General features: G+C 41.9%; 1 protein-coding gene and 1 long non-coding RNA gene across 3 annotated transcripts in view; one reads left to right on the forward strand and one right to left on the reverse strand.

Annotated features, from left to right (window-relative positions):
• Nucleotides 1–14005, reverse strand: part of LOC131884405 (triple functional domain protein-like) — a 48072-nt gene extending 34067 nt beyond the window's left edge. Inside the window, exons 1-13 of one of the 2 annotated variants that reach the window (XM_059232171.1) lie at nt 13519–14004; nt 5571–5760; nt 4778–4970; nt 4015–4128; nt 2647–2846; nt 2049–2280; nt 1834–1956; nt 1568–1759; nt 1221–1451; nt 959–1153; nt 763–885; nt 436–627; nt 47–216 (exon numbers count right to left, since the gene is read on the reverse strand). In XM_059232171.1, coding sequence (XP_059088154.1) covers nt 47–216; nt 436–627; nt 763–885; nt 959–1153; nt 1221–1451; nt 1568–1759; nt 1834–1956; nt 2049–2280; nt 2647–2846; nt 4015–4128; nt 4778–4970; nt 5571–5760; nt 13519–13765 — 2402 coding nt within the window. In that variant the 5' untranslated portion in view covers nt 13766–14004. Of the gene's footprint in view, nt 1–46; nt 217–435; nt 628–762; nt 886–958; nt 1154–1220; nt 1452–1567; nt 1760–1833; nt 1957–2048; nt 2281–2646; nt 2847–4014; nt 4129–4777; nt 4971–5570; nt 5761–13518 lie in introns of both variants that reach the window. The other variant, XM_059232172.1, reaches the window with a different exon arrangement.
• Nucleotides 8511–9802, forward strand: LOC131884412 (uncharacterized). The gene is made up of 2 exons (XR_009373718.1): nt 8511–9221; nt 9306–9802. It is a non-coding gene; the product is annotated as an uncharacterized LOC131884412 (long non-coding RNA).
• Nucleotides 14006–16243: the final 2238 nt, after the last annotated feature.

Genomic DNA, 16243 nt, shown 5'->3' on the forward strand with positions numbered 1-16243 from the left:
TCAAATCGGCAAGTAAAATCTCGAACACATATATAACGAATCTTACTTTAATTCTTCGAAAAGAGTCTTTCCCTCCGCGATGGTACTAGCACAAGCATCCAAGGTCGAGTCTCGCTGATTGCTAAATTGCTCAATTAGCCTCTCGGCCCCGTCCAGGGACTCGGAGACTTCCTCGCTTTGAAGTTCCTGCTTGAGCTCAGTCAACCAATTTATAAGCTGGATGACGATATGAAAGGGAAAGAAAAAAAGAAACCACGTTACATAAAATTAGATATTGGAGATGGAAATGATATATGAATGCAGAGAAGAAAATGTCAACCGCACGTGACAACTCGTACATCAAGAGCATGTGGGACATGTGTACAGTAATATTAGTGCATCGACGATGGACCAAGTTCTTAGTCTCGGTGGGGGAGACCCGAGCGTGTACTGTACCTCCTCTGTATGTGAATAGAACACGATTGCCAATTCCAACAATTTCCGCCTTTCTTCCACCCTTTGAGCAAAACTGGATATATGGGATTCCAATTCATGTGCTACCGAGTAAATATCTTCAGCGTTACATTCTCCTGTTTGAGCCAATTCTGCAGCAGCCGCTAAAAGCTTTTCCGCATTGGTGTACGTGTTCTGAAACGAAATGGAAGGAAAAAACCGATAAGTCACAGAAACTACAGAGAACAAATCAGCGCACACCTTCAGGCCACAAATTGTGGAAAAAAAGTCCCTTTGAAGTCTTGATTTTATGCCTTCAGCTGATCTTACCTGAACGACTCCTTCGAAAGTTTCGTGGCTTTTCTGATAAGCCCGGGCTTTCTGCAGACTTCTTCCAATGCCCACATTTTTTCGTAAGAACACTTCACCGTGATTTTGTAGCCAATCTAAAACCTAGAAGAAGAAGAAAAAGAGTGGAAACTGCTTGAGCAAATATTTGGGCAAATGCTAATGTGAAGACGCTTACCTGCTTCACATCCTCTTGGAATAGCCTTAAGGCCAATCTTTGATGCAATTTGATTTTCTTGGCGTGCCACTTGGCCTCTAAGGCACGATGTTGGGCCAAAATATCGTGAATGACAGCAAGCACATGACTGGCTCCTTCCGTATAGTCCTCAGCGGAGTCCTTTTTGGGCCCTTGAGCTCCAGAATGTCTAGAATCCTAGAATGATTTACAACCAAGTTAGAACAATGAACGTTTGCTTTTAGTTCGAAACCTCGAGACATACTTGTTTCTTGTGGTCCGCATTCTGAACATTGGAACAAGTTTGGACCAAGTGATCCAATTGGTACAAGAGTTTTTTGCTGGTGGAATGTACTTCGGTATAGGACTGACACATATTTTCGTACAGCGATTGGTGCTGATGAATGGATGTCTCCAAGGTCGTTATGTCGGTAGTGCTAGACATCGACGAGGGCATTTCGCAGCCTTGGCCCCATTTGGAAACATTGTTCACGTACTGAAATGACATTTTATTGCATTCTAGATCAAGAATTTCAACCGGAACGCCTCCTCAACTCGTGGCTCTCCTACAAATATGAAAATGAAAAAAAAAAAATCCTTGAGGCCGCTTACCGTCTCTGCTTTTTGATGAAACAGTACTGAGAGACCCAAAACTGTCGTTCGTTCATCCAGACAACCCGCAAAGTCTTTCCAATTCTTATCAAGTCGAGCAGCCACGGCACGAACGTGTTGTGACGCATAATGGCTACTTTCAATCAATTTAGCAGCATCTGACAAAATCCGATTGATGTTGGAAAACACATTCTGCAAATATTTGAACACGAAAATTCGTCAGCTATCACCCGTTCAAATTCCCCCTCTAATTGTCATTCACGAACATTGGAGCCCATGGTGAAATGGTTGTGATCATCTTGGAGCTTCTTGGCCTCTTGATAGGACCTGCCAATGGACACGTAGTTATTAAGGAATTGCGAACGATGATGGAAGATCCAATCGAACATCTGCAAACCCAAGTCAGATTGAGAAGATAACGATTTGAAGTTTTTGAGACACCTTGACCATGACCAGAGTCTCGGGTTTGAATGAGCAGTACCTTTTCGCAATCCTGCTCAAAATGGCGCAACTGAAGGCACTGATCGAGCTTCATCTTCTTGATCTGCCACAACTGCAGTAACTGCTGTTGCCCAGAATGAACGTGGTCAAGAAGTTGCATTATGTCAGGAATGGTGCCTTGCATGTCGGGATTAGACGTCATATTGCTGGCAGTGGAATCTCGTCCTGAGTATCCAGAATCATAGCTATTTCCACTTTCACACATGGATAATCTGCAAACAGAATGTTTCATGTTTCTTGTATTGAAATGCTTGAAACCTTTCTGCTTGCATAATAACCTGGATCATTCTTTTTATGTAAATCAACGGAATAGCACGAATAATTTCCTATTTGTAATTCTGGTTGCGTAATGTGATATTATAGAGACGACTTCAAACGAGCAGTTCTTCTATTTGTGCCCTACTTTGCGATTGGTCATGCCAGGCCTAATGGTTCCTTGCCAATCATTAGTAGCCCAGTGAGCATACCACAACGGTAGAAACGTGAAAAAAGCAATGAGGCGTAGAATGCCTTCATTTTTAGCTCACACAAAAGTGGGGAACATCTTGTTCTCTCAAGCAAGCACGATATTCTCATACCTCTGTAATAACTGTTGGCCAACATTATCTATGTTCTCCACCGGTAACTTAAGGATCTTTCGTTTGACCTCATTGTGTAGGTCAGTGGCCTTTCGAGCCCCAGTGACATCGTCCGCAAAATCATTATGATTCAAGTCCTCTCGCATTTCATCCAAACGATCGAGCATCTCTGAACCTTGCCAAAAGAAGTCTTCCAATGCCTGAAATAAGAAGAAAACAACCATAGAATTCAATCATTGGGGAAAATACGACTGAAATGGAAAGACACACACGCACTGTCCCACACATCCGTCTCTTCTTTGGGAGAAAATTAATGAAGCTAAAAATGAGTGCAAAGGGCTTTAGCCCTTGGAAGATGTAATGGATATCGCCAAGTTCACAATGAGCAAGCTCATTTTTTGTGGACCGACTGAAGTTGTTAGTTCCTCCAATTTTAAAGTCATTTCATCTTTTTTTCATCAACTCACTTTTCCTTGGAGATTTAAAAACCTCGTTCTCATAAAAATGAAGCTGCCAAGACCCCGCCACACAAAAAACTTCGTCATGAGGGTCTCTAGAATACTCAACTGACACACAATCTAACGTGCTTGGTTTGGTTTGGTAAACTCCACCAGCAGACCTGAGAGAAGCCTCACCATTTAACCAACCCTACCCAATCCAATCCGAGTAGGGAGCAGCGGACAGGTGGTGTTTCATCACTATCAACTCCCCGTAAATCGTTGGAGTAAAAAGTTCCCTAAGAAAAGAAGAGTTTCTCGAGGTATAATAAGCCAATTGAACTCTCGACAAGAGCCAATTCCCACCCGTGGGAATGACTACTTTCAAAGCTCTACAAGGAGGATTGAGACACTCATAAATTGGACGAAGTCATTCTCGGAGTCATTTCAATTGAGTAGAACTCCTTCATGGCGACATTGGGCATTCATTGAGATCTCGGTTTCATTCTCACAGAAGAGTGTGAATTGTCGTCCACCCAAAGCAAGTTGTTCAAGTCTCCTTTTGTCATCGCCCACTTTCACGATTGCTCGTCATTTGGTCTTGGCAGGTGAACTGTGTTCGACACGTCGCGCACTGCCCGTAAATGTAGACGTATTGTCCATCTGCATGACTCGAGGATCTTAATTCCCAAGCAAATCCTACTTGTGTACAAAGGTGTTAAATGTGGAAAAATGACTTCATTTAGGCTCTATTGAAATCTATTTAGTCCATGGCGTTTCTTCAAATACTTTTATTCCCTCTGAAAAGTGAAGTAGTTATGACAAGTGACTTCACCTTCAAGCTTGCTCAAGAGAGCTTCTAGCGCTTGTGTGGCATGTGATGTGGAGAGATAACTCGACAAAACATGTGACAAATACGGACGGGACTTACACATCTGAGCTCAATCCAGGTGGTATGGTCGTAGACGAGGGTACCCTCCAGGTCTTGGGTGAGATTTGAAAGGTCAATTACTTTCATCAAAGAATCCAAGCTGATAGGGTTGGCCTGAAAGGAGAAGGTATTTTTTGAAGAGCCGTAACGGATTGATAAATTATGAAAACAGGAAGAGTTAGGACTCCTCGACTTCCACGAGGTAAATTTTCTTTTAATAAGGAAAGAAGAAGAGGGTAAGAGCAGGGTTTTAGAGCAATAGCCTAGTATCAAGTTGATGGTAATTGACATGCCCCCCTCAACGTTCGTTCGCTTCTTAGGCAATAAATATCCAAGTCACGACGACAAGAGGCAACTACTGGAGCACTTGAAACTCATTGGGGTTAACAATGCTTTGGGATGTCATCTCCCCATCATGAGGCATCTGAACTATGCTATTGTCTAATATAGGCACCCCAAAGAACAGCGCATCATGTCATTTGCTATCAGACCGTCCAAAATTCCAAGCGGTTTAAGAAGCGTTAAAGATATATTATATGGTCGCATACCTGGAAATTTACAAGCCAAAATTGAATGCACCATTTCGAAGCTCGACATCATTTTATTGTGCTTTAAATTCACGGGGTGATTGAAGCCTCGCGAACAAAGTAAGACAAAGCCAGCGTGATGTAGCGAAATAAACCAAGGGAAAACTGCTCAGCCATGAGTTTACTAACAAAGAAAGAAGAAGCCGAGCCAATAAAAGTGGTGAAGCACTCCGTACCTCGAATTTGTATTTTTGACTCCCGAGACTGGTCCTCTGCTTTTGCCAGAAATTCTCCGGCTTGATAATGTGCACACTATGGATTTGGTGCGCAAAGAATTCTTGGAGGACCTTCAGAATGGGTTTCACAGTGGTCCATGTTGAGCCTCGCATATCAATGATCACCGTCAAGCCAAGGTCACGTACATCCTCACTGAAAGCATAAATTGTTGAGCTTTGAAAAATGTTAACAAATATATGTTCTTCTCTCACAAGAAATCCCGGCTTCAATGCGACATTTACACGGTCTAACTTAGATTAGAGTCACATTTTCAATCGAATATACTTAGATTAGAGTCACATTTTAGATCGTTTATACTTAGATGATGTCTCAAGTTGAGTTTTCAAGATCTTTGAAGCTCCAAACTAAGCTTCACTAAGTGGCAGATTGATTCCCGCTACCTCTCCCTTCCCCCATTTTTAAACGCTGCTTTCTTGTTTGAAGGCGTTCTTGGTCATTAATCTAGGCATGTTGGTTCTTTCCTTCCCTGTCGCCTCCAGATATTGGATGTGCATACGATGCCAAAAGATCCCTCTCTAATACCAACTTCTCTGGAGCTGAAGAATCTCTCAAAAATCAAGGGCGAAAGTTGATTTTCGGATTCTCAAATCTTGTCCCCCTCCTCGTCAGTGGTAATCATGGGGTTTTAGTCAGCCGGAGGGCTTCTAGTCACTTACCGCGCTCACAAATCGGAATTGAAAGTAATCTACATGCAACATGGGGCTTCTAGTGTGGTTTTCCACCTATTCTCACCTGGGAACTCCGATGAGATATTGAAGAAGTATTTTGTAATCTTCTGGTTTGGCTCGTTCCCGTCTGGGCGTGGCAGGAAAGGTCACCAGAGCTCCGCCCCTTTTATCACGCCCACCAGAGAGGATGGCCAATTTCTCTTGCAGTACACCCATAACATCCACTGCTCGCAAAGCGTCGGGTCGTCTCCGACCTGGAAAGTCATTAATGAATCATGAGTCCATAGAGTTCATAGGGGATGCGGGAAATTCCAAAGCTCATTTGAATTCTTTGTTTGGTCTCGAGAACGGGGCATGTGAGATTTTTTTTTCCCTCAAGAGTGCAAGGTATGCCGTTTCCGTAAGTGCCTCAAAAAAATAAATCTTGAATGAGATGTTCCTGAAGGGTGCAAAAATCTGAATCTGACCTCAACTGAAAGTAACACTAACTCGAGGAGGTTCAATACATTTTCATTTTTTAGCTCTGTTCAAAGACACGGCTGATCTTCCTGAACAATTGCCATGTCGAATAACCCTTGTGGCCAGATTCGTATCTCATTTCATGAAACTCAAGTTGACAGCCAGGGTTCAAGGAAGCACGTCTACGTTTATCCCGTCCGAATACGCATGTCATCAGAATCACACTCACTGTTGGAAACAAGGGAATGCAATCCAGGGTGAATAGGAGCAGACAAAAAATACAACATACGGGATAACTTGTTACTTGATCTTTGGCAAACCAATTTTTGTGCTCAGTCAAGCTCATTAATTCACTTTCGAGTGTAGTTTGGGGCACTCGATGCAAAAACATGAATAATGGTCATGTTTGAAAAAAATCGAAACTTCCATGAAGAGCAATTTTGCACTGGCACCAATCGTACATGTGCGTGCTAAGCCATTCATCATTTCCTATGCAAGCCTTCCCTTCACCATGCTCACACTGCCATCGTGAATATTGGGACAATTAAGTGGTAAAAGGCATTTACCAAAGCGGACTACTTGGTTTTACATCAGGACCCCCAAAACGTTGGCAAAGTCGTCGTCTTCGTTTTCAGAGATGACTTGTTGCCTTTTTCATCCCAAGTGTCAAGACGCCCATTATCCATACCCATGTTAATCGGGGCTTCAAAAGTTGTTGGCAGGCATTCGCTTGCATAGCTGCATAATGATGACTTGAGCTCAAGATTTAATCCAGTTTATCAATCACTCGAAAAGTGGATTTAAAGCGAGCCAAATATTGCAACGTGTCCGGGGCAAGAGATGTTTTCAACTATCAAGAAGAAGGGGCTCCGGTGTGTACTTAAAATACTTGCGTTAAAACGGGCATAAATAATCATGCCACGGCAATGAAAGGGTATTACGGAAAAGTATCCAATGATGCGAAGGGAACATTACCGATTATCCATTCAGAGCTAACAGAACAATGAGCTCATCACGGATTTGTAGTCAAAATTGATCGTTCATTCAAAACATAAATTCTTAGTCAACCATGAAATTGTTCAAGATAACAAAATTGAGACACAAATTTGACGAGATGAGATGCGACAAAGTCAAACACCTAGTCTATTGCATACGGACACTCGCAAAACACGCCATAATTTGAATGGATCTAACATCAAACTTGATTGAATATTTGATTCAAATTAGCTAAATTAGCGTAGTCGAAATAATTTCAAAAATCATTTCCGTGCCTTGCCGTTCCCCAATTGACCTATAAACCAACAACATTCTCTTACAAAACTTAGTGGGCAACAAATAAAAAACCTCTGAATTCGCAGGAATAAAAATATCTCGTCATTCGCTTTAACCTTGCCGTACAGAGGGATCACATCCACGAAGTTAATAATTCAGCATACTCTTAATGCTGAACGAGCATTCCACACCAATAATCAATTACAAATGATATAACAAACAAGATTTGAAAAGCGTCACTCAACAACAAAATGCCTGTCCTACCTTCAAAACTTGTTCTCTTAATCTTTGCAGCATAAGCAAATCCTGCAGTAGAGAGTGGAGTGGTCAAAGACGGTTCTAAAAATTGCTGTTTGGCTGAGGAATTCCATTACTTCGGCAAACTCTCCCTGGGCCGGAGAAGTTCACAGCATTTTTCTCATTGTGAACCAAGATAGAAAGTTGGAAATGATAAATTTGGATTCCAAGCATTTCAAGCGATTGGCACAAAAATGTTTTTGGTTCACTTAACAGATTACTTTTGTTATGAAAAAATTCGCTGACCAAATGATCAAAATAGGCATTGAAATACATAACTTCAGCATTCACTAGAGAATAGGAAGTAGGTCGATAGGGCTTGATATTCAATTAAAGTTACAAAGACGAGTCTCAAAGCCAGCTGGCTACGTTCTGAAGCTACGATTTCGACTGTCATCACGAGGATGAGGTTACAATTGTTAAATAGAACTACTCGCATTGGGTCTCACGTTGAAGGAGATTTTCCTCAAGCCAAACACTCAACAACAAAGCTAGATCTCATAAAGAAGCCAATATTTTCAATTCATAAACTGAGCTCGGTACAAAAACCCTGACAACGACCCCCTAAATCGCAGATCTAAGAGGCGATTTACCAGATGAAATGACTCAATAAAAACTCGACAACCACCTCAAGTTTCATGCCATGCGTAACATACTTTCTACCTGGGGCAAATGGGCTCTTGTTACAGGTATCAAATTGCAAAACGGTCATTACGAACCCTTGATTTGGATGCACATTGCACGCCAGTTTCAAATACTTCAAATAACATCGTATCTAATTCGACACCGTAAATCCGTCACTACCTCGATATAGATGACTAGAGGATGAGGTAACAATGGTCGAAGCTCGATTTTGAGCTTTCCCATTATCTTTATCACGTCCAGAAGATCGTGATCGGGCACGTTGAAAGCCTTTTTGCAGATTAGAGTGCCATGAATGGGGCCGGGCTTTTTTCAAAATCGATCTTCGGTAACCAGAAGGCTGTCTCTTCAGCACATGATTAGTTTCATCACTGTCTTCGGGTGGCCAAATCCCAGTGGTTGTCCCACGAGAGGCCTTGTTGGGAAAGTTGCCTCGGAATTGGTTGAACATTGGAAAAACACCGAGTGGACTGCAATATCATGAAAACATGATAACCATGGACCGTGCACCTTTGGGTGAAATCAAACTGGCGCTTGTCACGAATTGAAAGACTACTTCTGCAGAACATTCGTTTTCATCGTGGTCATTTTATCTTCATCTGATCGCAATTTTACTTGACAATCTAGCACTTGGACACTGCATTTCAGACCCCCACAAACACTTAAACACTCCACACACTCGACTCAATCCAAGAGAAAGACCAACACTTTTGAATTGAGATGAGTCTCACTAACTTAACATCCTCACCAAGGACCAAACACGGAGCTGGGGTCGACTTTTTATCTGGGAGTGAACTTGTAGACTTGAAAGAAAGAGAGCACCTTTTTTGACGCTTTAGACTTATTCTGAACAGCCGATAACATGAGTGTATGTATGAGGAACGCCGGAAATTGTCGGCTTGAGTCAAATTCAAAAATTAGACGTTTCGGCTTTGTCATTGATAAAGAGCGATCTCGTTTGAAGTGAACACATTGATTTGACACTTTGAACGGCTGCGTTTGAGATAAAAGCCGAGTGAAACATCCTCACGATCCAAATGTGGAGGTAAAACGGGAAGGGAGGGTGGGTCGGGTGAGGTGCTTTTGGTGGTCGTTAACGCGGTAAAAGTTCGGTTTTAACACATTTCAGACTTCCAGTGAGCTCGCCATTGAAGCATTCTAGGCACCAATTTCAATCCGTTTCAACCCTGATATCAAGTTGATAACGATGAAGTCAGGCAAGTCTGCTGTATTTCTAATCGATCTGGAAATACGATGATATCCCAAGGCAAATAACAAACTCTCACAGGAAATTTGGCCATTTTCAGAGAGACTCCGAAGCACTCGAATTGAACATTCGTTGGTGCACTTGAAGCAACAAGTTCAATGGCTTCCATTTGAACGATTCTACAAGGCAGAAGTCGGAGCCGTCATGCTTGAGCGGAATATTTTAAGCTTCAGACATTGTTCAAGTACTCCGACAGTCTCGGGAGGAGTTGTCACCACTAACAATGGGCACTTTTTCGATACCACTTCACTTGGGTTTCTTTTCGTTTCATTGACAATCATATATAGATATATGTGCTGCAAATATTTTATTTATTTTTGGAGATGCCCTTGCTCGGAAAGAACACTTTGTTGCACTTATCATAAGGGTTACGGCAGTTTCTTTACTGAGATTCACGTTTTATTTGTTCCCAATGAACGAAAAGCCAACCTCAGAGAAGAACAAGACGCTCTTCCTTCTAATTTTTGGGGGACAAGAAGAGTTCACTACCAATCTGAGTCGTCACTCGTAGACAAACATGCGTCAACTGATCGTCATTATCGTCCTCATCATCGTCTTTGCCCTAGTCCTCCAATTTCTTCAGCCATTCTCGCAGCCGTGTCCACCTATGTTCATGTTCTCCACAACGAAGCGTACGTTCATGCACTATGTTGCCATAGCTCTGTGGACGAAGGTCCAGAGCACAATCAGTCCGTCCGTCCGTCCGTCCGCAGTCCGTGAGTCCGTGAGTCCGTGAGTCAGTCAGTCAGTCAGTCAGAATTGGCGTTTCCACGAATCCACCCGCTTCCCCAACATCCTCCGGGTCCGCTTTGCCTTGCTATCGTTCGACACGCATCCACGCACTTCTGCACCCGGTTTCTTGGTGGTCTGTAGAGCACGTATAAAACGAGTCCAGAAATCTGAAGAATCTAACTAGAGAGTGCTTGCTTGCTTGCTTGCTCCCTGTTCCGTCTTAAAGGGCGGTAAGCTTGTCAAAGAAAACGACAAATGTACTGACGATGTTCCAAGAATGCATGCCGATTGGCGGCTTCGAAGCCAAGCCTAGGCACCAACAGTGCGAGTATACCATCAACAGTCCCATAGTTGGCTGCCTCGGGGCGGCCACAAGATACTAATCAGCTTGGGATATTAGGATAGAGGACTGCATGTGAGGTACAGAAAGACAACCCTTCAGTGTGGGGTTCCAACTAGGGAAAAGAGCACCAGAGCACACAAGAGCATGATTGTCATGGGTGCCATGATGGCTAACATATTGAACGCTGGGGCGTTCGTTGTTGTTTTGTGTGATGTGGAGGAGTAAGTGTTATGTTCCCTCCCCCTTCCCCCTCATGATATTGACGGAATGTCGAACATCATTCAAACTAAAGGAGAATTTACATATGAGCGAAACTGATCAAGGTACTGGAGAGTCTTGTTCACTTGTTGACAAGCCCAAAGTGCCATGGTGTTGAGAAAATCAATATTTACTCGGGCATGCAAAAGAGGGGTAGCTTTTTCTTCCTGTTCAAGGCAAAAATGAATGGATGAATGTGGAAGGATTAAAGGGGTCTCCCCTAAAAATCTACACCATGACCGAGGTTGAACCAGGAAGGCCAATGAAATTGAAAAAAAAAAATGGGACTGACACTCAACTCTGGTCACCACGCTTCATTGCCAGATGCGCTGGAAAGGAGAGAGATGATATCGAAAACTAACTGTACGTAGAAACTTGACAGAGAAGATTCTACTACACCAAATTAGGACAACGTTTCTGATTTAGCAGACACATTTTAACATCTGCTTCCAAGTTCCAAATATTTGGTTTTTGCAAATCTGGACCTAACTCCAAAAATGTATGTATACGAGCCGGATGAGAACATGGCAACGCTCTCCGGATCAATTTTATAAAAGTCTCATCCAGACCAGTCATTTCAAGTATCATTTTTAGCAATGTGTTTGATGTGATCAAATATCTTTCAAGTTGTTTTGTTTTTGTTTGCTTATTTAGGCCAATCTGACCTAATACTGAGACACAAATGAATGTTCATGTTAATAGGAGTAGATCAGAATTAAGACCTAATGCTATTAAACTCTTGGATTTGTAAAACATATTAGTTAAGGTATCGAGGATGGCACTTAAACATTTTCCTGCAAAAGCGATAACGATCACTTTCCAATCATTTACAAGCCACGAGTTGCGGACGAACTCTCTCTACTCTCAGATTGTCACATGATTGACAAATTGATCAACCAATCAAATGAAACTCGATGTAAAGACCGTGAGTCATACAGGGTATGATTAACGTATTAAGTTGCTCTTGAAATTCCCTGGAAGATGTTTAATTAAAGGTTAATAATTGACCATTTAATGGTACAAAGATTGCCTGGCTTTGTCATTCCAGAAATTCGATCTACAACGACTTTCAAAGTAAAATTTGTGAACCCAAATTTACTTAGCATTCGTATTCTTATATTAAGATATAAAAATCAATTCATACTTTCTAGAAAGTCACGAAACACATTTTCCTCTTTTGATTGCTCATGTGTACGCTACACGTAAAAATGTGCATGTCCAAAATGGCTCCCGATATCATACATGCAACCAATCACAGAGCGCATTCGTTTGAAGAAGTGTTGATAAATGTGGGCTTATTATTACGGCGAACGTTTCATTATTACAATACAGACAAACATCATTTTTCAAAACTGAACCAATTAATGTGTGCTAGCAATAATCTACATTTGCATTGCAAGGCGAGGAAGTCGAAACCATTCATATCCAATATTTTTCATCAAACACTGATGAAAACGCCAGTTTTGTCTCAAACCAGTTTCGGCAAGTGAAAAAGCACTTTTGGTTTTTCATTCTAATTGTATTATACAAACATAACTGTCAAAGCTAAAGGAAGAACCATTAAAACAAAGTTTATGCACTATTCGAAGTGACGTATCTTGATCCTAATCATGTAAAACCAGTGACTGCCCAGCCATAAAGCTATCTGGCTAATAGAGACGCAGGAATTACTTTGATGTGTCAGATCAAATTTAAAAAAATCTCACGAGGTTTTGTGAATTTGAAGTGCAATTAAGCGAGAATTATTCAATGCAATTTTAAGACATACTTCGTGGCACAAGGGGCACTTGTGCTACCCAGAATCAGAAAAGTGACCCTGTGGAGTCTAGCCGATTACTGCTTGATAAACGGCAACATTTACTTTTTCTAATGAATTAAGGATCCATTGGAGAAGTTCAGATTTTTACGATCCGCATCTAACTCATGCTAAATGAACAACAATGCCATCGGTTTCTTGAAAAAAGACGTGATTGAGTTTCGTACGGAAAATGGGATTAGTTTTTCCACCCTTCGGACTGCTCTTCAATTGAGAAGCCTTGAGTGAAATTTTTAAATCAATGATTCGGGCACTTTGACTCCTATTCTTTGACATTCCCTCTTTAATCACTGAATTCCATGATATTAGGAAAAATCCCTCACGCATGTGAAAAATCATTTTGTTCATTTCTATTTACAAATAACAAGTCAAGACATTGACTTACTCTAATTTGGTATTTGATTTGATACTCATTTACAGAATATACTTTTGGCCGAGAATTACAAATCGCTTTCTCACATTATTTTACAATCATGTAAGCGTTGCTCGATCAACTTGAAGAGCGGGTTGTATAAATTATCACAATGATATACGATGCATGCATATGAGGCCAGCAGTATCTTGAGACACAATCAACGAGCAAATTGTGTGCTCAATAAAATGCTTGCAATTTCAAACCAACATTCATTATTGCGGTTGTGAACAGGGCTCTTGACTGAATTCAGTCTCTTTTCCTACCTGGACATCATATCATAGTTTTAATTCTCCATAAACCCTGAGCCACAGCGGTATCAAACATGGTATGGCAACGTTGATATAAAATCTATGACATCTTTCAGCAATTATCAATGATGTATACGTACGTTAATTCACTTAAAGGGTACCTCAGAAATCCGATCACCTGCCTTTTCTCATGAATCTTCTAGTAATCTAGCTAGATGTCACCGCCCACGTGAAAGAGCGGGAGCTTTAATCGTAGGTCTTACCGGCTAGCGCAGGTCTGGCAGTTGGACCAGCCTCTTGGGACCGGGATACATAGGGTCCATGAGCTCCATGGCCCTTGGGACACTGAGAGCGCACCCCATGCCTGGGTACGGCGCCCGTATAACCGTGCGCTTGAGGTTGATTCCCAGGATGTGTGGGAGGAGGATGGTGGGAATGTGGCTGCACATGCACATGAGGCCCAGCTCTATGTGGGCCACCGGGGCCTGGATGTCCCGGTGTCGGGTACATGAAGACTAAGGGCAGACACTAACCCGCTCCCCGGATGGGAAGTGACATTGGTCGGCTGCGTTCCGAAAAATGGACACTTTGATCAAGAGTTCATGAGTGGGTGTAGCACACACTGGAACAGACCGGTTCACCTTTGACCTCCGTCTTGATCGAACGGCCTCAAATCCAATCGGTTGGTCTCCATGAATATCGTTTTGTTATTGCTCCACAACAGCTTTACCATGATGAACACCCGTCGGTCGGTGGGTAGTCGCCTTGGTGGGTCGCTCGCTGGGTCGGGACCAGGCTTGAGCGCCGGCGCCATCAGCAAGCATCCCCTCGGCCCAAGCATGCTCGATGGCGAGCTAATGCTGTTGGGGTTGAGATCGTTCAGGCCGATTGGTGACTAACAAAAGGGAGAGGAAAGAAGGAAGCGCACTGCGTTCTATCTGTGTGAGAACTGCTAGGGATGGATGTGACTGGATGGAAGTGAGGCTCAGCTGAAAGCTTGAAAGGTGAGCGTGCCATGCCAAGGAAAAGTATGTTCTGCCTGTTAGCGAGAGAGTGCTGCCCACAAACGGGACCGTGACAATTTGAACGTTGAATCCAGCAGACGAGGCCTTATGGCGTTCACTGCCAATCCATCCTCTCTTTGGTTCCTAACCCTCCTGCTGCTGCTTGTGTCTCTTGAACGTGGCCAAAGTGGCAGAGAAGGAGAAGGGGGAGAGGAGGCGAAGGAGGGAATAACACAGAATGAAGGAGGCGAAAATCGGGTACGGTTCCATCCTTTCTAGAGAGGCGCCTCTCCAACCCACTGAGCGACTGAAAACAGTCAAACCGAGACTCCGTCGAGGTTACGTGAGCGGAAACGGGTTGTTCCAGTTTTTAAAACCAATGACCGGCATTGACTGCATTTTTTCAAAAATCTGTTCCGAGAAAGTCGCGGTTTTGTTGCTTCAAGTTTGAGTCAAATGATTATGTGTTGGGTACAATTATAAGACAAGACTTTTTTTTGACCTTATTGATCTCGTGCAGCAAGATTTTAATGATTTAGAGCATGCTACTCATTATTTTAGTGGTTATGGGAATTAGGGGAGCGATATAAGGTGTCAATTAAAATTGTAATCAGGGTTGTAACACCAAACTACCTCTTAGGAACCAGAAAAAGATCAAAAGTTACATTTTTTACCAATTCCATCAAAATTCCAAAACTGAGTTTATTGGTCAGGATTACAGATAACTTCATATGTAGATCAATCAAGGACGCTGGGATGGCATGTTTTCATATCACCTGTTGCAGGTGGGCAAAAATTTCCATTCGCAGTCAAGATACCTAGAGTAACTGCGGTACCAATTTGAATCGTTGACGACTCATCCAAATTCAGAGTAGAAACCCCTAATAAGACTCCTTGTCAAGCAATTGCTCTCCTCTAGCATGCCTCATAAAACAGGTTTGAGTAAGCTGTCCAACCACATTTTTAAGAACAGAATTTTGAAGGGGTTATAATGGGGCTCAAGCTGCAGTTTCATCCATGTGAGGGAAACACTTAACTGAACCGCAAGGAACAACCGCAAGGACTTCCAGAGGTGTCGGAATTGTCTAGCTTAAGTAAAGGTCCAATCATGTCGCCCACATTCAAGGACACTTTTTTTTGGTTTGTTTTTTCACCGGCTTTTCTAACCGCTACAGGGAATGTAATCCCCAGTAATATTAAAATGAAAGGTTATAATTCGTATATTTATTACCTTTCAATCTTTATATGTCACTCATAGTCAATATGATTGTCAAGTATAAGTATAACATTATGAAATGTTCATTGAAAAATGACGTTTGAGGGAAAACACCCACCTCAAATAGCAAATCTGTATTCGCATTCATGACATTATTGGTCATTCTGAGCAAAAATATTTTTATTGTTATGTCATTTAGTCAAAACCTGGTGTTTTGATGTTTTTGGCAAGTCTCATACCATTATTTGACGATTTTCAACTTTTAAGCCCAACATCATTAAGTCTAGGACCTGACCAAATTAATAGGAACTGTAAATTGACTTCATTATAAGTTGCATAGCTAATGGCATTTTTTCTCTTAGATTTGAATAAATGTCAAGGATTTGTTACAAGTGAGAGAGCACAAACATTTATTGTTTTGTATTAGTAGTTTAATATCAATGCTCTATGATTTGTCAAAATTACCAGTCTTCCAATTCCAAATTAAAGGAAGACTTTGTTCAAAAAGAGTTGCATATTAGCAAAAACGCTGAAGAGCAAGTTGAATCAATCAATTGTGGCTAGTCTCCAGAAAAAGTTTGACGCAGTTCAGAGTAAGATGAAGACCTCCATTGAAAAAGACTGGTTACAAACTGAGAGTAAGGTGGTTCAGGAGGTCAGGTTGAGTCTGAAGGCTTTTTTCTCTTATAAAAAGATATTATGATAATATCATATAAAGAAAAAGATGAAACGTCACAAAGCAGATAATAGGGCTAGTCATGTGAATGC

Source organism: Tigriopus californicus, chromosome 8 (genome assembly GCF_007210705.1).
Source record: "Tigriopus californicus strain San Diego chromosome 8, Tcal_SD_v2.1, whole genome shotgun sequence".
NCBI lineage: Eukaryota > Metazoa > Arthropoda > Copepoda > Harpacticoida > Harpacticidae > Tigriopus > Tigriopus californicus.